We start from the raw sequence: 22197 nt of genomic DNA, 5'->3' as shown, positions 1-22197 counted from the left end.
ATGGAAGTGCGCTTTCTGCAGCTTGGTGCTGGTCTTCTGCTTCTGCTAGCGGCACAGCCTGCCCCTACCACTGCGCTTCCTAGTCCTCAATGCCAAAAGAAGTGTGGCAACGTTGAGATACAGTACCCGTTCGGCATCGGCTTGGAGTGCTCACTGGCACCATACTTCAACGTCAGCTGCAGGGTGCAAGAAGACGGCATCTCCAAGCCGTTCATCAGTGATGATTTGGAGCTGCTCGATACTTCACTGACTCGAAGCACGATCCGGGTGCTCAACAACATCGCGACATACTGCTACAATGCCTCCGGGCTCTTGGAGGCCAATTTCTGGGGGTTCGACGCAAGCCCTACCCCCTACCGCTTCTCAGACATCCTTAACAAGTTCATCGTCATCGGGTGCAACACAATTGGGTTCATCTCTGACAGCGACGACAGCAAAGACCGGAGCTACCTGAGCGGGTGCATCTCGACATGCAGCAAGGTGTCTGACCTGACGAACGGCTCCTGCTCAGGCGTAGGCTGCTGCCAAACAACGATACCAAGGGGGATGAGCACCTACCGGGTCAATTTCCAGATCGGTGCCAACACAAGCCGGACGTGGAGGTGCAACTATGCTGTGCTGATGGAGGCGGCCGCGTTCAACTTCAGCACCACTTACATCAACACGTTCAACGAAACAAATGCAGGTGGGCAGGTACCCATGGTGCTAGACTGGGCGATAAGAAACGAGAGCTCCTGTGAGGTGGCCAGACGGAACAAGACAGGCACATACGCATGCCTCAGCAGTAACAGCGAGTGTGCAGATTCATCCAACGGGCCAGGGTACGTGTGCAGCTGCTCCAAAGGGTACGCAGGCAACCCTTATCTTCCAGGTGGATGCCAAGGTACAGATTTGACTTTGTTCTCATCACATACTGTTTATGCATACATGCACAGTATCTGCTTCCGTCTCTCCTCCAATGGTTTAAACTGTGTATTTACTGAACTTAGTTCCTCTCACCTTACTGCAGATTACGATGAATGTAAAGACAGCTCATCGTGCCCTTCGGGTGGCATCTGCCGCAACACGGAAGGAGGATACCAGTGTTCGTGTCGAGCAGGAAGGAAGTTTTCTGATAAGAACAAAACATGTGACCCTGATACGGGCCTAATAATAGGTAACACCATCCGTTAGCTATACAACTAATTTCTCATCTTATTATGAAATGTCAACTTACCAACAATGCTCTAATTAACATGATTTCCTAGTTCTTAGAATGGCGTAGAAAATCATAGATAAATGGTTTATAACCTCAACGAACAAATAAGATCAAAAGGAAGTGTTCAAACAATAATGCTGTCATTTGATGCTGTCATGCAGGAGTTACAGTTGGCTTTCTTGTTCTCATGATTTTCTCCTTCTCCGGGCAAATGATCCTCCAAAGAAGAAAACTGAAAAAAGTTAAGCAAGAACATTTTCGACAGCATGGTGGCATGCTTTTATTTGAGAGGATGAAGTCAGAAAATGGTCTTGCTTTCACGGTTTTTACGGAACGTGAACTTATACATGCCACAAACAACTACGATAAGAGTAGAGTCATTGGAAAAGGGGGCCATGGGATGGTCTACAAAGGGATAGTTAAAGACAACATGCCTATTGCAATTAAGAGATGTGCACTTATCGACGAAAGGCAAAAGAAGGAATTTGGTCAGGAACTGCTTATACTATCTCAGATCAATCACAAGAACATTGTAAAACTCGTGGGCTGTTGCCTTGAGGTGGAAGTTCCAATTCTAGTCTATGAGTTTATCCCAAATGGCACACTGTTTGAACTTATCCATGGCAAGAACCAAGCACTACAAATCTCTTTCAGCTCCCTTTTAAGGATTGCTCATGAAGCAGCTGAGGGACTCAATTTCCTGCACTCATACGCATCTCCTCCAATCATTCATGGCGACGTGAAGAGCGCCAACATCCTTCTTGACGGTAATTACATGGCAAAAGTGTCAGATTTTGGAGCCTCCATACTCGCTCCATCCGACAAAGAGCAGTATGTCACAATGGTTCAAGGCACTTGTGGCTACCTTGACCCCGAGTACATGCAGACATGCGAACTGACAGAGAAAAGCGATGTCTACAGCTTCGGCGTTGTCCTTCTGGAGGTCCTCACCGGCCAGGAACCTCTGAAGTTGGATGGACCTGAGACGCAAAGAAGCCTGTCATCAAATTTCTTATCCGCTATGAAGGAGAACAATCTTGACGCGGTGTTGCCGAACCACATAAAGGGGCAAGAGAGCGCTGAATTGGTCAGAGGGCTTGCGGAACTAGCAAAGCATTGCCTGGACATGTGTGGCAGCAACAGGCCGTCCATGAAGGAAATTGCCGACGAGCTCGGCAGATTGAGGAAGCTCTCCCTGCATCCTTGGGTACAGCTCGAAACGGAGGAGACCCGAAGCCTTCTTAGCGGGACATCAACCGCTAGCTTTGGAATGGAAACTGCTACAGCTGGCTATCCTACACAGGAAGGTGACAACGTCCCTATGAACCCAAGAAGTTCGTATTATGCGAGGTGAGGTGGCTGAAACATGCTTTCTGGATTCTTCGCTAGCAGGGTTGCTAGCTAATTGTGTATAACACGCATACAGACAAAGTTTGTATACTCCTTAAAAACCTTCTGTCTGTCTGAATCTGTTTCTGCCGTTCTGTATGCATCGTGTGTGTCTTTGCTCAACATGCCCGCAACTACAAATTTTCAATCTACTGTATTATAGGCATAGTTGTCTGTTTTCTGCGTGTTCAGGCCTGCCTCTGTCTTTGTTGCTGTGGGCCAAGCTTCGTTCACTTGAATGAGTTGGATATAAATGGGCTAGCGGCCAACGCCAAAATAAGACGCGCAAATTGCAATTTGCAAAATTTTGCATAGAAAATTTGGCCCAAATCATTTGTTATTTTTTTGTTTTCCATGCTATCGGCTCCGCAGTATTGGGCCGACTGTCAGAGAAGCTCGGGCGCTAGTGTTGGGCCGTATTGGGCTTCCCATTACTTCAGTTTCGATTCCGATCATTTCCCTTCGATTTTCCTGTCTCAATTCATTATCTCGCGCAGCGGCGTGGTCTGGCCTGCCAGACTGACTAGTTGGACCGTTCTTCGTTGACTGGCAGTCTACCGAGAGTCTAGCCGCCGCGGCGTACTGCCAGGACGGGACACTGACAAGGTGTACCTTTTTTTGGAATTTTTCCAATAATAGCAGACATGACGAAACACTGCCGTGCAAGACCTCGCCGTTGACGGACCTGCTCGGTTCTTTCCCAAGAGGGCCCCCCCAAGGCCCTAGGCTGAGTAGCACAAGTCTCCGTCTCTGCTGCTGCTGCTTGACTCGTTACCGACGACCCGTACAGCAATGCGGATGCGCTCTTCCTATATAGACATGAACGCCAATGACGTTGGGGGTGCCTGCTTTTGTTAGGACAAATAACTGAAGACATCTCGATCCAGAGGTTCAGTAGATCAGTCCTCCCGGCAGCTCGCTCGGCGTTCCGGGGAAGATAAAGACTCATAACCTCTCCGCAAAGCTAAGGTACATATGCTATTCGATGAAAGCTGAACGAACTCCCTTGCTATCTCATGCCGCTTCTACAAAGTTTGTTTAGTTTTTTTTTCTTTTGGAGCATTGCTAAGTTGTTTAGTTTATCAGTCCTCTTCCCTTTAGTTCATTACTTCATTTATCTGCATGTTGAAGGTTGATGCTAGATTTTTCAGATGCCAAACAGATTAGACGAACACTACTCATATATTCCCCAGACACTAACCCAGCTTTAAATTAAACCAGGATTGTTTTGCAAAACCAAAGCTTTTTTTAGGCATTTCCTTGGGCAAGTAGTAACTAATTCAACAAGGAATTCATTATATATGTCAATATATGCACGAAATATCAAACTATACCACAAATCAGGTTTGAAGATACTGTTAAGGGACATCCATAACCCAGACGTACCTGTTTTCAGCTACCATTTTGTTTCGGAGCATGCGTGGGCAATCTTGTGCATAATTTTTTTTAAGCGTTCATGCTGGGACTTTATTTTAGTGTAGATGCACACGAAGCAGAACTTAGTAGGTGCATTACATGGAGTCCTCTGATTTAGCTAGCTGACCGTTGCAATACCATAGTTTTTGGTACTTTTTAGTAACCCAGTCCAGTCCGCCAGGAGCATGGAAGCGCGCTTTCTACTGCTTGGCCTTGTGTTTCTTCTGGCGCCACAGCATGCCCCCGCTGTTGCCGTTCCTGGCCCCGAATGCCAAACGAAGTGTGGCGGGGTTGACATTCCGTACCCGTTCGGCATCGGCGACAACTGCTCGCTGTCGCCAGGCTTTAACGCCAGCTGCCAGGAGGTCCGACATGGTGTCTACAGGCCATTCATCGGTGATGCGGAGCTGCTCAACATTTCCCTGATTAATGGCACGATCCGAGCGATGAACCACATCTCGACGTACTGCTACAACTCCTCCGGTTTGATGGACCGTCATACTTGGCGGTTCGACGGAAGCCATTCCCCGTACCGGTTCTCAGATGTCCACAACAAGTTCACGGTCATAGGGTGCAATACCCTCGCCTACATCTATGACAGCAGCGGTACGGGCTACCAGAGTGGGTGCGTCTCAACGTGCCAGAATCTGACAGACTTAACAAACGGATCCTGCTCCGGCATGGGCTGCTGCCAGACAGCGATACCCAAGGGGATGGGCTACTACGCGGTCGGCTTCGACAAAAGTTTCAACACAAGCCAAATTCGGAACTTCAGCCCCTGCAGCTACGCCGTGCTGATGGAGGCGGAGGCATTCAATTTCAGCACCGCGTACATCAGCACGACCAAGTTCAACGACACAAACACCGGGCAAGTACCCGTGGTCTTGGACTGGGCGATAAGAAACGGGACGATGTCGTTGTCGTGTGAGGAAGCCAAACTGAACAAGACGGGCACCTACGCATGCCTCAGCAACAACAGCGGGTGTGTCGACTCCAGAAATGGGCCAGGGTACCTGTGCAACTGCTCGGAAGGTTACGAAGGCAACCCGTATCTTCCAAACGGATGTCGTGGTAACAAACTAACAAATATGCTAAGGATTCAAATATCTTTGTACAATTTAGATATCTGAACATTGTATTTATCGTTATCTGTTTTGATCATCTTTCTGCAGATGTTGATGAGTGCAAGAATAGCCCATGTCCTTCGGGAGGTGTTTGCCACAATACGGAAGGAGGGCACTGGTGTTCTTGTCGCGCGGGAAGAAAATTTTCCAAACAAAGCAATACATGCAGCCCTGATACCAGCTTAATAATAGGTAACAAGCTGAGCTCGACTAGCTAAACCATATTCAAAAATCCCATTAAGAAAAAGCAAACGGGAGTTCTTGACGCTATAGAGAAGGAGGAAATGGTTTGTAACAATCCTCTTATCTGCCGTTATTATGCAGGAGTTACTGTCGGATTTCTTGTTCTCGTGATTTTCTTCTTCTTCGGGCATATACTTCTCCAGAAGAGAAAACTGAACCAAGTTAAGCAAGAACATTTTCGAGAACATGGGGGCATGATTTTATTTGAGAGGATGAGATCAGAAAAAGGTCTTGCTTTCACTGTGTTTAGCGAAGCTGAACTTATACAAGCCACAAACAACTACGATAAGAGCAGAATAATCGGAAAGGGAGGCCATGGCACAGTCTACAAAGGGATAGTTAAGGGCAACATGCATGTTGCGATTAAGCGGTGTGCACTTATCGACGAAAGGCAAAAGAAGGAATTTGGTCAAGAAATGCTAATACTCTCCCAGATCAACCACAAGAACATTGTCAAACTTGTGGGCTGTTGCCTTGAGGTGGAAGTTCCGATGTTAGTCTATGAGTTCGTCCCAAACGGCACACTGTACGAACTTATCCATGGCAAGAACCAAGCATTACAAATCTCTTTCAGCACCTTATTAAGGATTGCTCATGAAGCAGCCGAGGGGCTTAATTTCCTGCACTCGTACGCATCTCCCCCAATCATCCATGGTGATGTGAAGACTGCCAATATTCTTTTAGATGAAAACTACATGGCGAAAGTGTCGGACTTTGGAGCTTCCATACTAGCCCCATCAGACAAAGAGCAATATGTCACAATGGTCCAAGGTACTTGCGGCTACCTCGACCCTGAGTACATGCAGACATGTCAACTAACAGAGAAAAGTGACGTCTACAGCTTTGGTGTTATCCTACTGGAGGTCCTCACTGGCCAACAACCTCTGAAGTTGGATGGGCCTGAGATGCAAAGAAGCTTGTCGTCGAATTTCCTGTCCGCAATGAAGGAGAACAATCTTGATGCGGTCTTGCCGAGCCACCTGAAGGAGCAAGAGAGCAACGAAGTGATCAGAGGCCTCGCGGAGCTAGCCAAGCAGTGCCTGGACATGTGTGGCAGCAACAGACCGTCGATGAAGGAAATTGCCGATGAGCTCGGCAGGTTGAGGAAGCTTTCACTGCATCCTTGGGTACGAATAGATGCTGAGATGGAGACTCAGAGCCTTCTCGGTGGAGCATCGACTGCTAGCTTTCAGATAGAAGGTGCTGCCTCTGGGTATCCTACACAAGAAGGCGAGAACCTGCCCATGAACCCAAGAAGTTCGTACTATGCGAGGTGATGAAAGCTTATGGCATTATGGCCTAGTGTACTGCAGTCCATTAAAACTTACATGCTTGGGCATGTGCAAGCTAGTACCTTTGCCTGCTCTGCTATCAATTGTGTACGATACGGCACAGAGACACAAAGCTCTGTCTATCTATGTATTTTTTTTCTTAGGAAAGTCTATCTGTGCATGTTGTTATATCTACTCTTATGTTTCATGTTTCAACGCAGCATGTCTGCAATATAATAACATTCTAGACGTATCCATCTGGTCTGTAGCGGCGGCATGGTCGTCCCGGCTCGGCTAAAAAGGGTCAGAACGGTGCTCGATGGCCTCGACCCGAAAGGCAAATTGAAAGCAGAGCAGTGCAAACAAGAAAGTTCAGTCGAGCAGCACTTGGCTTCTGATGTGCCTGCGGACGTGGATCGATCAACGGCCGACCCGACCGAGGACAGGTCGCGCCGCGAACCTGTTGTCCCAGACGAGCAGTATCCATCGCAACTGACGAGCCGCTGATCTTCCTTGTCCTCGAAGAACAGAGCCAGAGAGCGTCCATTATCATATCTGCACACAGCACATAAAAGATGCGTACGGTCGCCATCCATCCGTCAGGAGATGCAACGCGATCCATGCATGATGCGTCCACCAGATCCGATCGAGCTTCATTGGTTTAGATAACTATCCAGGCTTTTGTTTTCCTGACAGCTTTGTTTGTTGGGGGGAGCATACCTAACTTCTTTTGGCTGCTGCCTTCCCGGAAAGCAGATCCCTTTCTCTGATATACTACTACTTATTGGACAACCGAGAGATGGCCTAATTTGCTAAAAGATGATACTTTGTTAGGGCATTCTTTTCATTTCTACATAGCTTATCTCTAGTGTACGGACTACGATCAATCAGATTCTCGGTGATCATCGATCGCTAGCGTTACAGGGGGTCCTAAAACTCTGTCGGCAGAGGAACGATGGGTCTTCATCTCGTTCAGAACGGGGTAACAACTGACAAAGCAGCAGCAGCAGGAGGAGGAGGAGGAGGGAAGCGTGCCGGATCGGACGTCCACGGCCTAGTGGAACATTGTTGCTCACATAAGTAAGCATCGTATTCTCTCTGCGCTGTATTGGCCGGCTGAAAAGAGAGGTCCAATACGAGCAAGAACGTATCGGTCTCTGAAAAACGCAGGGTTCCCACTGGGGCGGTCGCTTGCAAGCGCGAAAGGCCAGAAGAAAGCATGCGCCAGTGGTACGGTTCGTCCGGCACCGCGTAGCTGGGAGGATAAACCCAGCATATGCCTTGCAGGTAAAGAAGAACGGGATCGAGAGGAATAATCACGCGAAGCGAAGCGGACGAGAGGGAGAACTGGAGAAGGGAGGAGAATGCGTGCGTGGCCTCTTATACCGCTTGCTTCCCCACGCGTTGCTCATCGGAATCAAATGCGCGCGGCAGAAAAAGAAAGGCTTTCCATTTCGCCAAAGCGAGTGAGTTCTGTTTTTTAAAAAAAAAAACAGAAGAAGAACAAAGCGAGTGAGTGATTGACGAGTGCGTGGTGTGCTGATTGGAGCCGTCGCTGCTCAGGTATCATATTCACCATGCTGGGCTGAAAAGCGGAAAAGGAGAGTGGACAATAAGGGCACGAACGTATCGTATCAACTCCGCCCAACAAACTACTCAGCTGCAGCACCACGCAGTCGGCGGCAGCCTGCCTCCGTGTGAGGTGAGGTGTGGTGTGCAACAACGACCCTTGGGCCTTGGGTCTTGGAAGGAAGGGAAAAAAAAGAGAGGAAGGAATCGATCGTCTGCCCCTTCCGCTGTGCTGTGCGGACTCCGCATGGGATCGCTTGCAAACCAAGCACGCACAGAAAGGCCAGGACAAAGGCATACGATCTCTGGTACGGCTCGTCCGGCACCGCGGCTGCGCGCGGGAGGATAAACCCAGGATATGCCCCGTCCCGTGCGCGCGGTAGGGGGTTTCGCACCAAGCCACGGCACAGGATTCCCTCCGGAGAGAAAGAGTAGTAAAACGGAAGGGAACGCGGATCAGGTAGCTGGTGATAGGGCACGCCAAAGATGTCTTCTTATCGAGAAAGAACTCGTTGGACTAATCAAACATATACGAGGAAACCATTGACTCGATGCCAACAATTAACTAGGGCTAATGGTGCCTTTTCCATTGATGCATGAGATCAAGCCCATCAGCACTATGTTATGTCTTCGATAACGGAGTGCATACGCAGTAGTGCCCCAAGTGAAACGAAACGAAACCAGAAAGGATTGCCGACGGATAAGTAGCTGAGATAGGGCGGCTCTGGCTCGTCACACAAATATCCACGGGACGCATCATCCGAATCCCCTCAAATTTGTCATTTCAAAACCGACGCGGGAAAAATTATGGAGAAATCTACTAATAGCACTTATCATTCATTTGCACATGCGCGGTTAGACATTCGTACACACATCATCACATCACATTCTTAAAACTGCTCGGTGCTCCCTCTTTCCCAAACAAAGAGGGCGGCCGGAAAAGAAGGCCCAAAAGCAAAAGAGAAAAAACGGCCCAGGTGAAACCCACCACCGTCACCACACTCCCCTCCGGGGCCGCGAAGCGAAGCGACGCTCTCCGCACCGCTCCTCGCCGCGGTCGCGTACTTGGATATACAAAGACGTCGATCGATATGGACAAAACTCGTCGGCCACCGGCGAGCACTCACCGATCCGTGTCGGCTTCGGCGTGGATTCAGGTCGGCTGCACCGCCTCCCGGCCGCCCCCTCCGCTCTGGATCCACGGGTGCCCTGCATTTTCGTCAAGAAAAAATAAATCCAGGATAAGATAGGTTGTTGGAGGCAGATAAGATATGGCGCATGATCTGCGCTAGTGTCCGATTGGATTACGATTTAATAATCCATAAAAAACCCAAATCTAACAAGCATTCCAAATGCAGGACAGAGTGGAGACAAGGACAGGGCAAGGATCCGAACAACTTACGGAGGACCTGCTCGGCGGAGAGCCTTCTGGAGACGTCGCGGCACAACATGCGCCGCATCAGGTCCTTGGCCGCCGGGGACACCCCGGCGAACAGCGCGGGCGGGAACCTGAGGCCGCCCCTCAGCACGGCTGCGAACACCTCCGCGGGGGTCTCGCCGCCGAACGGCAGCGCGCCGCCGGACAGCAGCGCGTACGCCACCACCCCGGCGCTCCACACGTCCACCTTCTCGCCGTACTCGCCGCCCGCCACCACCTCGGGCGCCACGTAGTGCGGGGTGCCCACGAGCCCCTCGGCGGCGTCCCGCCCGCCGCCGAGCCACGCGGCGGAGCCGAAGTCCGCGAGCCGCACCCGCGGTGGGGGCGCAGCCTCCGCCTCCTCCTCCTCGCCGGCGGGGCCGCCGAGGTCGAGGAGCACGTTGTCGGGCTTGACGTCGCGGTGGACCACCCCGGCGCGGTGGCATCCCGCGAGCGCCTCGGCGAGCTGCGCCACGACACGGGCCGCGGCGGGCTCCGGCACGGGCGCGCCGCGGCGGAGGCGGACCCAGTCCAGCAGGTCGGGCCCCGTGCAGAGGTCCATGACGGTGTGCGTCCAGGCCTCGTCCTCGTACACGGCGCGCACCTGCACGACGCCCGGGTTGGCGCCCCCCGCCCCCGCCAGCCGCGCCAGCTTGGGCTCCAGCGCTGCCAGCGCGCGGTCGAGATCGTCGGCGAGCGCGGAGCGGTCGACGGACTTGACGGCGAAGGGCTCGCCCGTGGCGCGGGAGGCGCAGCGGCGGACCACGCCGAAGCGGCCGCGGCCGATCTCCTCGCCGATCTCGTACTCGCGCCTCAGCTGCTCACTCATAGATCCGTTTCCTCGTCGTCGCGGTCCGCTCGTTTCGGGATAGTTCCATCCCGGCAGCCGGGGGGAGGCGCCTATTTAACGGCGCCGCGCGCCGCAGAATATTCGGATCTCGCGGGGGCTCTGGCACTCCTGTCCGGCCACTCTGCCCGACTAGCCTTTGTGTTTATTTTTTGAAAAGGAATTAAAAAAAATTTGAAAAGGAACTAGACTTGTGTTTAGTGTGTACGAGTAAAACGGATCGGATGCCAGTTGAGCACTACTAGTACAACCATGTTTTTTTATGTGTACATTAAAATGCTCCCACATGTTTGGCAAAGGTGGAAATTTCTCAAAAAACTTCTATAGTATAAAATATTTATGATGTTTTTTATTATGATGCATGGCCATTAAGCATCACTAATAAAAAGACAAATTCCAGTCACAAATAAAAAGGCACATTCATAACCTACCAACAAGGCAGTATGTAAATCACATTACTAGGAAGTGAAGACTGAATGAAGACCATCTCTGGTTCTTTTTTTGCTAGTATAGAATTTGGGAACACGCAACGCAACCCAAGCTGACAGCCTCCGGCCGTATATGACCCGTGAGCACTTGGGAGCAGCCAAGCCAGCCACGAGGCACTCATCGCAGACAATTCCCGGCCGGCGGGCAAAAGCGCAAGCCGCTACAAACCCAGTCTGGTCCCGCATCGGAGGAGGGCCCTCCCATTCGAGAGCCGCAGATAAGGCGAGTGTGAGGCTGGTACGTGTCTGCCTCCTGAATCCTAACCGTAACGGCTCACGGCGCCGCACACAGGGACGGCCTCTGGAAGGACGTTTCGGCCGTTCCGCTGCACCAGTGGGCCCCCGGGCCTTCCAGGACAGCCAAAGGGTACGGGCGACCAATCGCACACGGGGGCGTGTCCACGTCTACGGTGGCCTCCGGCCAAAAGCGGGACCACGCTCCACGCATGTGCGCGGCCGAGGCCACTGGGCACTGGCCCCAGCCCCCAGATGGCCGGCCTGTTCTGTCCCCCGGTGACGGTAACGGAGGTGGATAAGGGGAGCCCCCGTCCGTCGCGATAAGGAATCGCGGTTATATAAGCCGTCTCGTCCCCCCGCCTCAGACGCACCTGTCACGGGATCTGTTGCCGCCTTGCCGGAGAGGGCTTCTCTGCAACTGCCACTTGCTTGCCCTACCTTCCTTCCTGCACCAGCCAAGAACCTGGGCTCTTTTCATTCCGCAAGTGCGGTGTTCAGTCTCGCTTACTTATTGTTGCACATTAGTATAGACATCGAGATCATATGGGCTTATCTGCAGTTATGTGTGCTGATAGATCGTTATGGGAAAGTTACTGGTATTGAAAAAAAATATAAAACGTTCAGTGAACTTTCACAATCCTAGTCGTCACCAACGATCCATTAAGGATTCCATCTATTTATGTTCCAGCAGAAAACTGCCATCACAGTGACACTCCGGAGTGACCAACAACATTTAACAAACAAATGGCAGTGAATGCTCTATTGACAAGATTTACTGTGCGAGCCCACCGTGCCGCATAAATAAACAACATCTGGGAACCTATTTACCACTAGTTGACACCGTGATATCAGTGCTACAAAAAGGGGCCCTGGGCAGGCAGCCATGTGTCAAAAAAGGAACCATCATTCTTTCCGTGTGTGTACAAACCTACAATACAACATGGATCAATGGTGTAGGTACAGAATTTACTTTGACGTTAAAAACAAAAGCTTCTAGTTCTCGACGCATTTCTGTCTTTCTGACCCTTGTTGAAGGCTGAGATAGCAAGATGCTCTGCGGCGTATGTCATAAAAGATGCCAGCACAACACCGCCAGCGACCATTAATCCAAGCCTGCCAAAGGTAAGAACATTCATGAACTCATCATCACTTATTCGCAAGCTAGACCAAAGATGCCTATGCGAGATGTAACCCCGAACACTTTTGACATGAATTAGAAGCTTTGCGTGCATGGTATATCGTACTTAAGTTATATGATCTTCATAAGCTAGTAACAGAAAGACACTTCACTAAACAAAGCCACCCTTTACGAATGGAAGAGCCACAGTGACGTAATAATCAACTAGTCAATTTGTAAGGTTCCCACTAAACTAACTATATGATCAATTATGTTTCCAGGTAAAGCCCTAGACCACAGCCCCGACGCCAGCACCCTCACATCACTCTCAATGCAGCGCCCCCAGTCTCAACTTCTGAAACCCTTCTTTTCTCATAGCCCAGGATAACACTGGAACATGGGATAAATCTCTATATGCCCAAGACAATTAGTACAGCTAAATTTCCACACAAGTTTCTTTATATTAAATAGTGGTATAGAAAGAAGCCAATCAGGTGTCTTACTTCGTGAATAATGCAGTTATACCCAAGATAGTTGGTAACAATACAGCAACAGTAGCAATGGCCGCCATTCCTATCCAGTAAAATGTTGCATCCATATCACAGTTGGACATATTGCGCTGATGACCTGCAAAAAAAGACCAAATTGTTTACAACAAAGGGCGAGGAACTCTGCAAGAGGTTGCATAGTTCAACATACCTGAACCCATATGATTCTCTGATGAATCAGAATTGTTAAATCCCACATGATTTGCACTCATACTTCCCCATTGATAGACAAAGCGAAGATAACTCCCAAATAATAAGAAGAATGCCACAAATGTCAACTCAAACATCAGCAGCAAACCTGTCCATGGCATAACCTGCCGTGGAATGAGAGCAAAAGCAAAGGCTAAAGAGAAACCAGCGGACATAAAGCAAACTAGCACTGCGATCGGCCCAAAATAAGGAGGAAGCTTCGAATGTGTCCCATTTGATAACTGCAGCAGTGTCAAGCAACCATCAGACCGACATCATGTAATCAATATGTTTCAGTAAGATCATACAAAGATGTGAAAGGACCAGGTTTAAAATTCAAATAGAGTAAGATATCCTCCTGCCCAGCTTTGTGCAGGATGGACACTTAATCAATAGTCAAAATATCAGATCAAGGTCTAAAGCAGGCATTTGGAATAATGAAACAAAGCGTCTTTAGACTTCATAATTGTTACTAAAGGTGACACAATTATATAATAAGCAACATCCAGCAGCATCCAAATTTCAATTTGAAATGCTGATTTGAAACTGGAGTAGATGACTAACCCTTTGGTTTGAAATACCAAATGTAGATGATGAACCAACCACTGAATAAGATGGTAATGGCTCCTCAGACTTGTATTTGTGGCGGGCTCTTCTAGCAAATGCACATAGAGATCTTATACTTATCAACTCCTTGTTTGTCTGTCAAAAACATGATGTTATGAAATGAAAAGATAAGAACTCTTCAACATCATGTGCCTCGATTAATGTTCAATAAAAAAATAGCTATCAGGAGCAGAGTATAACCTGAAAACATGATTGGTAATAGCCAAATAACAGCAAGCAAAATGGGAGAATGAACAATATTTTGACAACCAGCTGATCATGTGGGTTCCTCCCCCCACCAGTTCCAGGGAGAGATTCTTCAAGTTTTTGCCTAATGTCCTGCAATGATGGAGAGCATAACTTTATTGTTAACATGCTTGTCATTATTTTTACTTGGAAAAATGCATATGAAAATGATGAAAACGATTGCCAAAATGGAATATTACCTGCCATGTTTCAACAGGTTTTACAAGCCAAGCTGTGAACCAGTCCCAGGGTTTTAGGGGACCCAGTGTGTAATGAATGACTCTTAATTCTTTTTCATCAACCATCCACTATGACAAAAAAAAAAAAGAAAGTCAGATACATAACCAAGCTCAAGCACCAAGCTAGCTAAATAAACAATCAAAGGGTACTCGGAAGGTTGAAGTTTGTACTCTATAAGGCAAACAATGAACTAGTGTAAAATGAAAAAACACAACTAAGTGCAGGTGCTTGGTTTTCATACTAAAGACCTTAATAAATTCAAAATACCAAAATAATCCTGCCAGTACAGTCCATTAAAACCAATTGAAACATTTGTAACCATACATTGGGTCGTCTTTTCTAGAGACGACAACAACAACAACTTAGCCTTTTGTCCCAAGCAAGTTGGGGTAGGCTAGAGATGAAACCCACAGAAAACAAGAAAAAGAAACACAAAAAGGGCACAAGCCAAAGGAAGAGTTAGGGGTAAACAAAAAGTAACAAAGGTCACGGTTCAGGTACGTTAATTGCTAATCTCCAAGCGCTCCTATCCATAGCTAATTCTTTAGCGATATTCCACTCCTTAAGGTCTCTCTTAACCGTCTCATCCCAAGTTAGTCTAGGTCTACCTCTACCTCTCTCTACAGTATCGCCCCGCTTTAAAACTCCACTACGCACCGGCGCCTCGGGAGGCCTCCGTTGTACATGTCCAAACCATCTCAACCGATGTTGAATCAACTTCTCCTCGATAGGTGCCACCCCGACCCTATCTCAAATCTCTTCGTTCCGGACTCTATCCCTTCTTGTATGCCCGCAGAACCAACGCAGCATACGCATCTCTGCTACACTTAGTTGCTGGACATGTCGTCTTTTTGTAGGCCAACATGCCGTCCTATAGAACTTACCTTTTAGACAATGTAGATAAAATGCAGATATCTTTTGCCGTCTACGAATTGGTTCATTTACAGTGCCTCAGATTGTTTACAACTTTATTTTGTTCTTTTTCAACCACGAAAGATGACAACAGCTGATTCCAATACCAAGCGGAATTGAATATGTTGACTTTCACTGCATTCTTGCGGATCGTATTTTTGTAAGGGAAAAATTCCAATTCAGAGATCAAAGTAGTGGCAATTATGCAATTTGCTCAGTGCATTTAAAGATACTGGGCCTGATCAATTCACATAAGGAGTATTACCTTGTTGGCTAGCATGTAAAGACCCACATCAGCATTATACAAGGTAGAAAGGCGTTGTGTTTCCGGTTCAGGAGTTAAAGGTGAGTCTGGCTCATAGACATGGGAATTAGGAAAATCAGGATAATATGAATTTAGAAAACCTTGGTCCCCTGCAAGAATTAATTCAGCATCCCAAATTAGAATTATTAGATTGAAAATATTGAATCACCAACATGCTACAGACATTAAAAGAAGATAGATTAATTACTTCTCAATCATACATAAGCGGTAGGTAACTGCAGCCAGTCTACCACATAAAACAGTCGAGCCAAGCACCATATAAAAGTGTTCTCAAGACAACACATGACTGTCTAAGCAAATGTCAAATGAATATGTGAACTATTGTTTTCCAATACCCTCTGTCCTCAAAATACCAGGAAAGACATAGTCACGTAGATACTGACAAATATGAAATTAGACATAGTCACGCAGATACTGACAAATATGAAATTCCCAGCAATTGCAATTTGGGCATCATTGGGAAGAATAGAACAGAGGAATGGCTTGGTATCAGCAGCCAGCAGGTCTAGAGCACAGTTTGGCTAGAGAACAAATGAGGTAGGAGGTGGCTATATGTAGCAACATACAAATAACACATGGCTTTAGGTTGCAACATACAAACAGCACATGATTTTAATGTCTAAAATACACATGAATTTTTATACACAAATAAATATTTTGCCTTATGACACTTAGGCCCTGTTTGTTTCAGCTTATGGCCGATTTTGAAGACTTGGATTTTGAGAAATCCAAAAGTCAGATGACTCCTAGAATCTAGAATCGAGAATCCATAATTAGCTGGATTCTCGATTCTCAATTATGGGAGTCATCTGACTTTTGAATTTCCCAAAATCGAGCCTTCAAAGTCAGCCAAAAGCTGAAACAAACGGGGCCTTAATATCGGATTATATGTTACTCTATGAGACACAAAATTCTTCTCCACATGCATTATATTTGGATATTTTTAAAAAGCTGCTTGTCGCCAATCAATTTGCATTTTCAGGACAGTTGCTAGATTAAAGTAATTCTATGGCCTTCTCAAAAAGGAACTATGTAAAAAAGGAACAAAAGGAATAGGGAAAGTGCATTGACCTCCAGTGTAAGAAGGCAAACGACCCACTTTGTCGATCATATCCTTGAATAGAGTTTCAGAGGGCTCAACAACCATTACTCCAGAATTCATTCTTTCAGAATGCTTCAAGTTTCCACAGAACTTCCCACACTTGAAAAGATCCTCGATACTTTTCACAACGATAGTATCTGCATCAAGGTAAACAACTGTGGAAACAGAACTGTATTAGAACAAGAAACAGAAATGAAATGAAAGCCATGATACAGAAGATAGCCCGATGAACTAGAAACATCTTTGCCAGTCTGAAGCATACCTTTTTTGTAGCTTGTCATGTTAAATATCTTTAGTTTGGTGTAGACACCCCAAAACCTCTTTGGCCTCACTTGATTAGGATTGGCCAGTAATGATATTCGATTCACAATCCAACCATCTGCCTGAAATGCATGCAAGGTCAGTTTCGGACTTTCAGTAACGAGATCAGACTGACACAAGATCTACAAGACTTGAAATGTCAGAACACGGAAAAGCATGAATGCTAATAGCCTGAAACTATTTTGAATATGCGTTGACATTCGGGGATTGAATCATGAAATCAATAACGATGAAAAAAAGTGGTTACCCATCCAGCTCCACGTCACTCAGCAACACAAAATTCGGTACGAGCCTACCCAAAATCGTGTAACCAATTTGGCAGCTGAGGTTGCAGCTAACGACCCTAAAATGAGCAACAACAGCCTCAATTCCAAGCCCGCACAACTACGCACGTGCACTACCGCAGACACTTCGCGGAGAGCAACCAATTCATGAGAATCGGAGCTGGAGCATCGGCAGACCTGGAGGAGCTTCCGCGAGTACTCGGAGACGCCGTCGGAGACGAGCACCACCATGTCGCGCCGCGTGCCGGTGTCGCGGAGGGACTTGCCCAGGACGCGCACGCCGAGCACGAACTCGTCGCCGTACAGCAACGTGACGTATGCCTCCTCCGTCGCCGCCCCGGCGCCGGCCGCGAGCAGCAGCCCCGCCGCGACGAGCGCGGCGGCCAGGAGCCCCGGCGACCGCATCGGGGCGCCGCCGGATCCGATGCCCCCGGCCCGGATGGGATCGCGGCTGGAGAGGGCGGAGGGCGAAGCGCTGGCGGCGGGGAGGGGCGCACGTGCGACGCAGCGGCAGAAGGCTGGCGGGCGGGCGGGTGGGCGGGCGGGCGCTGGGAATCGGATCGGAGGCTTTTGGGGACGGGGGGGGGCCGGGGTTGGGGCGCTGGGCGCAGGTGGTGGTGTTCCAGCGGTGGAATGATTTCGTTTCGCCGCGGAGATTAGTATCCGGTCAAAGGGTTCTCGTCCAACTTGGAGTTCAGGGCGGCTCGCTCGTCTGGACGCCAGGGATGGATGGGATCATGGGAGGAGGAAGGCGGCCGGGGACGGCTGGATTCTAGACGAAAGGAAACTCACCAAAGCGAGCGTGTTTTCTGAGCAGAGACGAGGAAAGTGCCGGCGCCGGCGCGTGTGCCGAGTTTCTGATGGGCCGGGCCGGGCCGGCGAAGCTGACTCTTAGGCTTTCTTTTATCGAGATTAACTCGGCCCGCTCGCTGCTAATCATGAGAAGGAGAAAAAAAAACAAAAGAACGAGCGGAATTCGTCGAGAAAAATAAAAATAAAAAACAACCGGAGCTATTGTTGGGCTGATGGGCTGCGTAACCGTCTCCTCCTATCCTGCTGCGGCCCAATTTTGCCGGGCTTGACTCGGCTGCTCGCTGCTCATGACCGGATGACGAGCGGGTCCGGGGAAGGGAAACCCCGCCGTCTTTCTGATTCTTCAACCTCATCCCATCCGCCGAGCTCGGCGGCGTCTCGCCTCGCCGGCTCACCGCGGACCGGACGGAGCGAGTAGAAGAGCAACCAGGCATCAGCCGTAGAGTGGAGGAATCAAGGAAACGCTTAAAGCGGCGGTGACTCCGAGCCTCCCGTGCCGCGCTCCGCTCCTAGATGAACATACTCGTAAGCAGTAGCGCCTCCTCAATCCTAGCAATTGCCCCCAACGCCCTGCTCGCCGTGGTGCTTTCCTGGTGCTGATGCCGCTTTTTCTCCTCTCTTCTCCGCGCGAAATATTTGACAGGAGAGGATACGTGGGGGTGGCGACAGGGCGGCTGCCACGGAGCGGCCCCCGCCGCAGCCGGAGTTCTGGGTGGAGATTTCGGAGTCCGTCTCGCGGCTCTGCAGCTTCGACGCTGTCGGCAGTGGCGGGGGCAGAATCTCTGTAAGCCTTCGCCTTTCCTTAAAGCTCTTAATTTCACGAAACCCCCGTATTGCTCTAGTATCGCAGACTGTATCCTGGTCGCAGAAATCTGCCCATGGCGTAACTGAAACTGTACTAGTAGTTGAGAAGGCGTTAGCACTGGATTAGATGTTCCCCACTAGCACGCCACAAAAATGAAAGATTAGGGTGAAATGGCACCAGAGCACATGTTTTTGGGGCTTAAGTTGTTGATAAACCCATATCCTCAGTTCCTCACACATAGGCCCCTACTTATAAGCTATAACTTCTAAATGGTCAGTACCAGCCTGCAATCTGAACAGTGCCAGTTGCAATATAGATTATGGAGGTAGCTAAATACTACTTGCAGCGTCTGAGCTGCTAGGCTGTTTTTTTTGATAGAACGCATATCTACAGACTACAGGCCTTGTTTTCTCTTGCTGTACCTCATAAAAGTAGAAGCTATTACCTGCAAAATAACATCAAAATGTTTGTGGATGAATCGTTATATAACATAAGTGTGCAAGTATGAATCCCTAGCAAAATTAGTAAAACCGTATACTTTATATTATCTGAAGAGTTTAGTTTAATTTTCCTTTGTCTATAACCATTATTTTACTGTAGGTAAAAGTTATACAGGATTCTAGACCTATACATGACAAAGTTGTTGATTCTTTCTTGAACAAATTTTTTCCATCAGGTTATCCATACAGGTATGAAGTTCCTAGGATTGTTGCTAGTCTTGGTAATTTTGCTGGGTGACATTCTACCTGTTATGCTAAATTGTTGCTATTAATCTCACGCAGTGTGAATGAGGGTTACTTAACTTATACCAAATTCCGAGCACTTCAGCATTTTTCTAGTGCTATGCTGCATGTGCTGTCAACACAGGTCAGTAACTCCAGCAACATAAGCACTAGTTGATATCTTGTGCCTGTTGAATCCAATGAGTTTGAATTGGTCTGTTACACAGATTGTTAAACTTCTTGAACTACTTTACTTCTACCACTTTCGTTCATAGACAAAAAAATTAGTGCCCTTCAACTGACTGCCCAAGTGGGCTGTGGCTCAGTCTTTGTTATTTGCTGCAGGTTTGCGACCTACCCCTGCACAAGCAACTGCTGCAAGTTGGGTAAGCATACGATGACAGAGATGCTTAAAAGCAGGTATTGCTGTCCAACATATTGGCTGATTTTCTCTGCCTATTTCAGATTCTGAAAGATGGAATGCAGCACGCAGGGAAACTCATTTGTAGTAGCATGGGGGCAAGAATGGATTCCGAACCAAAGAGTTGGAGGATACTTGGTGAGCATCAGATATATAAATAATAAATCATATGACCCCTGCTCTGAGATTTCTTGTGTGGCCATATTGATACCCCCCCCCCCCCCTCCTTTTCCTTTTCTGGTGCTATTTCTCCAGATTATGCTATCCATGCCTATTTCTGTTGTCTGACAGTTTATGTTCTCTATCATGCTGGCACTGTCTTGAAGTCATTTTACCATTGTGCCCACAACTTCTTTTTTCCGTTGTTTTTTTTCTAGTTATGTTATTCATGCTTATTTCTATGTTTTGACAGCTGATGTTCTCTATGATTTCGGTACTGCCTTGGAATTTGTTTCGCCATTGTGCCCACAACTTTTCCTTGAAGTAGCAGGCTTGGGAAATTTTGCGAAGGTGCCCATTCTCCCTTGCCTTGCACACTGTACATTGCAGAATATTGATATATCATATATGATCTTCTACTTGATATTCACATGCACAATTTAGTTTAAGATTTATGAACTAGTAAAAGTAATGTTTTGCTTAACTTAGCAGTGTCTCAAATAATCATACAGAGCAATTAATCAAAATGGCAATGTATTTGTCCCAGTTTTTTTCTGCCTGAAAATTGAGCTCCAATTTTAATAAAGTCATTGCTTGTGTTGCAGGGAATGGCTGTTGTTGCAGCAAGAGCGACAAGGCTTCCAATTTATTCTTCTTTTGCCAAAGAAGGCAACCTTAGTGATCTATTTGCTAAAGGGGAAGCCATCTCAACACTTTTCAATGTCATGGGGATAGGAGCTGGAATTGGATTGGCATCTACTGTATGTTCAACAACTCAAGGAAAGGTACATATTTGCTACATGTCATCTGCTATCCTATCACTACATCTGTTCCATTACGCTGTATTATCAGGCAAATATACAATGTGAAAATGTACACCTGGACATGTGCATTCAATCATAGTAGCAAAGCATGACAATCGTAGAGCTAGATCTGATCCTTTAGTTATCTAACCTGGGCAACAGGAAGACATACATTTAGTAACTCCTAGTTTCTATGCATATTGTAAATGCTACTCAGTGTAAATACCCTGTCAGACTAGGTACAACAATTGACTATGCATTCCTTTGCTGATCGTAAAGACGACTAATTTACTTGTTGGGAATTTTCTGGAGGGAATTACATTGAATGTATTTCTTTAAGATTATCTTCATTTTCTTGTTCACATTTTTCATTTAGTTTTTGCATATCATCTCAACCTGCTATTATGTTAAAGGACCTTATATTGATGCAAGCTTATCTGAATCTTCTTTTATATTTAAGAACTTCCTTTCGAGCTTTTAATCACCTTTCAATTGTTCTTAGTTAATTGTAGGCCCGTTGCTTTCTGCCGTACATATATACGGAGTTGTACAAGAGATGAGAGCAACTCCTGTAAACACACTCAACCCACAAAGAACAGCAATGATTGTGGCTGATTTTGTCAAGGTTAGTAATTCAATCTACTGACACCACACACCACCCTTTATTCAACCCAATTACAGTACTAATACTTGTCTGAACTTCAGAGTGGCAAGGTTTCTAGTCCAGCTGAGCTGAGATACAGAGAAGATCTCCTATTTCCTAACCGACTAATAGAAGAAGCTGGAAGTGTGAAAATTGGGCAACCACTTCGCAGAGTCTTGAGTCCATGGCTCGTTGAACAGTTGAGAGCAACTTTCCCAAACGAGAAGTTTTTACTCAACCAAAAAAGCAACAAGACATACATGGTTCTTGAGCAAAGTGCGAGTGGAGAGGATGCATTCAGGGGGTGGCTGGTCGCCGCATTTGCTTCGGAGATGGAGAGGTCAGGCATGGGTTCGCGTGACGCAGTGCTGAACGTAGCCTATGAGAAGATGGAGAGGGTTTTCCCCACTTTTGTATCAGAAGTTAGGAGTAGAGGATGGTACACAGACCAGTTTCTGGATGGTAATGGTAGTCGAATTGCTTTTGCAAAGTTTCAGTAGTTGTTATAGTTGATGTTTTTGGAGGAAGATGCCAAACCATGAACTCATGGAGGTCACCGTAGTCTAACTCTTCAGAGTTATGGAGATAAACTGGGCAAGCTTCACAGATTAGATTGTTCTCGGAACATATTTTTTCTGTCCGTTGGCTCTTCATGCCATATATGTTGAGTGTAGTTTGGGATCATTGAGATGAACGAGTTTTTTTGCCACAATCTTCTGCTTGTTTGAAGGCTGAATTTTGG

At 47.5% G+C, this 22197-nt stretch overlaps 5 protein-coding genes across 7 annotated transcripts; 3 read left to right on the top strand and 2 right to left on the bottom strand.

Annotated features, from left to right (window-relative positions):
* On the top strand, positions 1 to 2563 carry LOC112900954 (putative wall-associated receptor kinase-like 16). The gene is made up of 4 exons (XM_025969734.1): positions 1 to 513; positions 628 to 883; positions 1010 to 1156; positions 1360 to 2563. The coding sequence occupies exons 1-4, from the start codon at positions 1 to 3 to the stop codon at positions 2550 to 2552; spliced, it is 2109 nt and encodes a 702-aa protein (XP_025825519.1). The 3' UTR covers positions 2553 to 2563.
* An 877-nt stretch (positions 2564 to 3440) lies between these two features.
* LOC112901744 (putative wall-associated receptor kinase-like 16) lies at positions 3441 to 6785 on the top strand. Of its 2 annotated transcripts, none has more exons than XM_025970715.1 (4): positions 3441 to 3556; positions 4185 to 5074; positions 5176 to 5319; positions 5452 to 6785. In XM_025970715.1, the coding sequence occupies exons 2-4, from the start codon at positions 4189 to 4191 to the stop codon at positions 6645 to 6647; spliced, it is 2226 nt and encodes a 741-aa protein (XP_025826500.1). In that variant the 5' UTR covers positions 3441 to 3556; positions 4185 to 4188; the 3' UTR covers positions 6648 to 6785. The 2 variants fall into 2 exon arrangements, with proteins under 2 accessions (XP_025826500.1, XP_025826499.1); XM_025970714.1 differs by having other exon boundaries at positions 3443 to 3556; positions 4177 to 5074.
* Positions 6786 to 9015: 2230 nt separating this feature from the next.
* LOC112900113 (phosphoenolpyruvate carboxylase kinase 2-like) lies at positions 9016 to 10625 on the bottom strand. Its single transcript, XM_025968855.1, has 2 exons — positions 9613 to 10625; positions 9016 to 9419 (listed from the first exon to the last, which is right to left on the bottom strand). Exons 1-2 carry the CDS (start codon positions 10454 to 10456, stop codon positions 9364 to 9366), a joined length of 900 nt encoding a protein of 299 aa, XP_025824640.1. The 5' UTR covers positions 10457 to 10625; the 3' UTR covers positions 9016 to 9363.
* A 1220-nt stretch (positions 10626 to 11845) lies between these two features.
* LOC112899625 (inositol phosphorylceramide glucuronosyltransferase 1) lies at positions 11846 to 17863 on the bottom strand. 2 transcript variants are annotated; one of them, XM_025968165.1, is made up of 11 exons: positions 17267 to 17863; positions 16747 to 16867; positions 16454 to 16639; positions 15323 to 15471; positions 14106 to 14213; positions 13861 to 13998; positions 13618 to 13755; positions 13016 to 13295; positions 12820 to 12943; positions 12224 to 12312; positions 11846 to 12127 (listed from the first exon to the last, which is right to left on the bottom strand). In XM_025968165.1, the coding sequence occupies exons 1-11, from the start codon at positions 17492 to 17494 to the stop codon at positions 12054 to 12056; spliced, it is 1635 nt and encodes a 544-aa protein (XP_025823950.1). In that variant the 5' UTR covers positions 17495 to 17863; the 3' UTR covers positions 11846 to 12053. The 2 variants fall into 2 exon arrangements, with proteins under 2 accessions (XP_025823950.1, XP_025823951.1); XM_025968166.1 differs by having other exon boundaries at positions 11846 to 12312; positions 17267 to 17494.
* A 351-nt stretch (positions 17864 to 18214) lies between these two features.
* Positions 18215 to 22167, top strand: LOC112899626 (protein root UVB sensitive 2, chloroplastic). Its single transcript, XM_025968167.1, has 10 exons — positions 18215 to 18427; positions 18546 to 18686; positions 19308 to 19396; positions 19490 to 19574; positions 19756 to 19815; positions 19895 to 19988; positions 20263 to 20360; positions 20615 to 20794; positions 21315 to 21437; positions 21518 to 22167. Exons 1-10 carry the CDS (start codon positions 18416 to 18418, stop codon positions 21953 to 21955), a joined length of 1320 nt encoding a protein of 439 aa, XP_025823952.1. The 5' UTR covers positions 18215 to 18415; the 3' UTR covers positions 21956 to 22167.
* The last annotated feature ends 30 nt before the right edge of the window (positions 22168 to 22197 follow it).

Source organism: Panicum hallii, chromosome 7, assembly GCF_002211085.1.
Source record: "Panicum hallii strain FIL2 chromosome 7, PHallii_v3.1, whole genome shotgun sequence".
NCBI lineage: Eukaryota > Viridiplantae > Streptophyta > Magnoliopsida > Poales > Poaceae > Panicum > Panicum hallii.
This window is presented reverse-complemented; position numbering and strand designations above follow the sequence as displayed.

Bases quoted from the DNA above. Each gene is read 5' to 3' on its own strand.
- LOC112900954 (XM_025969734.1), top strand. From the start codon at position 1: ATGGAAGTGCGCTTTCTGCAGCTTGGTGCTGGTCTTCTGCTTCTGCTA. The intron at 514-627 runs GTAGGCTGCTGC...GTGCTGATGGAG, and splicing joins CGAACGGCTCCTGCTCAGGC to GCGGCCGCGTTCAACTTCAG. The intron at 1,157-1,359 runs GTAACACCATCC...GCTGTCATGCAG, and splicing joins TGATACGGGCCTAATAATAG to GAGTTACAGTTGGCTTTCTT.
- LOC112899626 (XM_025968167.1), top strand. The intron at 19,816-19,894 runs GTAAGCATACGA...TGCCTATTTCAG, and splicing joins AAGCAACTGCTGCAAGTTGG to ATTCTGAAAGATGGAATGCA. The intron at 21,438-21,517 runs GTTAGTAATTCA...TCTGAACTTCAG, and splicing joins TTGTGGCTGATTTTGTCAAG to AGTGGCAAGGTTTCTAGTCC.
- LOC112901744 (XM_025970715.1), top strand. From the start codon at position 4,189: ATGGAAGCGCGCTTTCTACTGCTTGGCCTTGTGTTTCTTCTGGCGCCA. The intron at 5,075-5,175 runs GTAACAAACTAA...ATCTTTCTGCAG, and splicing joins TCTTCCAAACGGATGTCGTG to ATGTTGATGAGTGCAAGAAT. The intron at 5,320-5,451 runs GTAACAAGCTGA...GTTATTATGCAG, and splicing joins TGATACCAGCTTAATAATAG to GAGTTACTGTCGGATTTCTT.
- LOC112900113 (XM_025968855.1), bottom strand. From the start codon at position 10,456: ATGAGTGAGCAGCTGAGGCGCGAGTACGAGATCGGCGAGGAGATCGGC. The intron at 9,420-9,612 runs GTAAGTTGTTCG...ACGAAAATGCAG, and splicing joins CTCCGCCGAGCAGGTCCTCC to GGCACCCGTGGATCCAGAGC.
- LOC112899625 (XM_025968165.1), bottom strand. From the start codon at position 17,494: ATGCGGTCGCCGGGGCTCCTGGCCGCCGCGCTCGTCGCGGCGGGGCTG. The intron at 13,999-14,105 runs GTAATATTCCAT...CCATCATTGCAG, and splicing joins AACCTGTTGAAACATGGCAG to GACATTAGGCAAAAACTTGA. The intron at 12,128-12,223 runs GTCAGAAAGACA...GTTGTATTGTAG, and splicing joins TATCTCAGCCTTCAACAAGG to GTTTGTACACACACGGAAAG.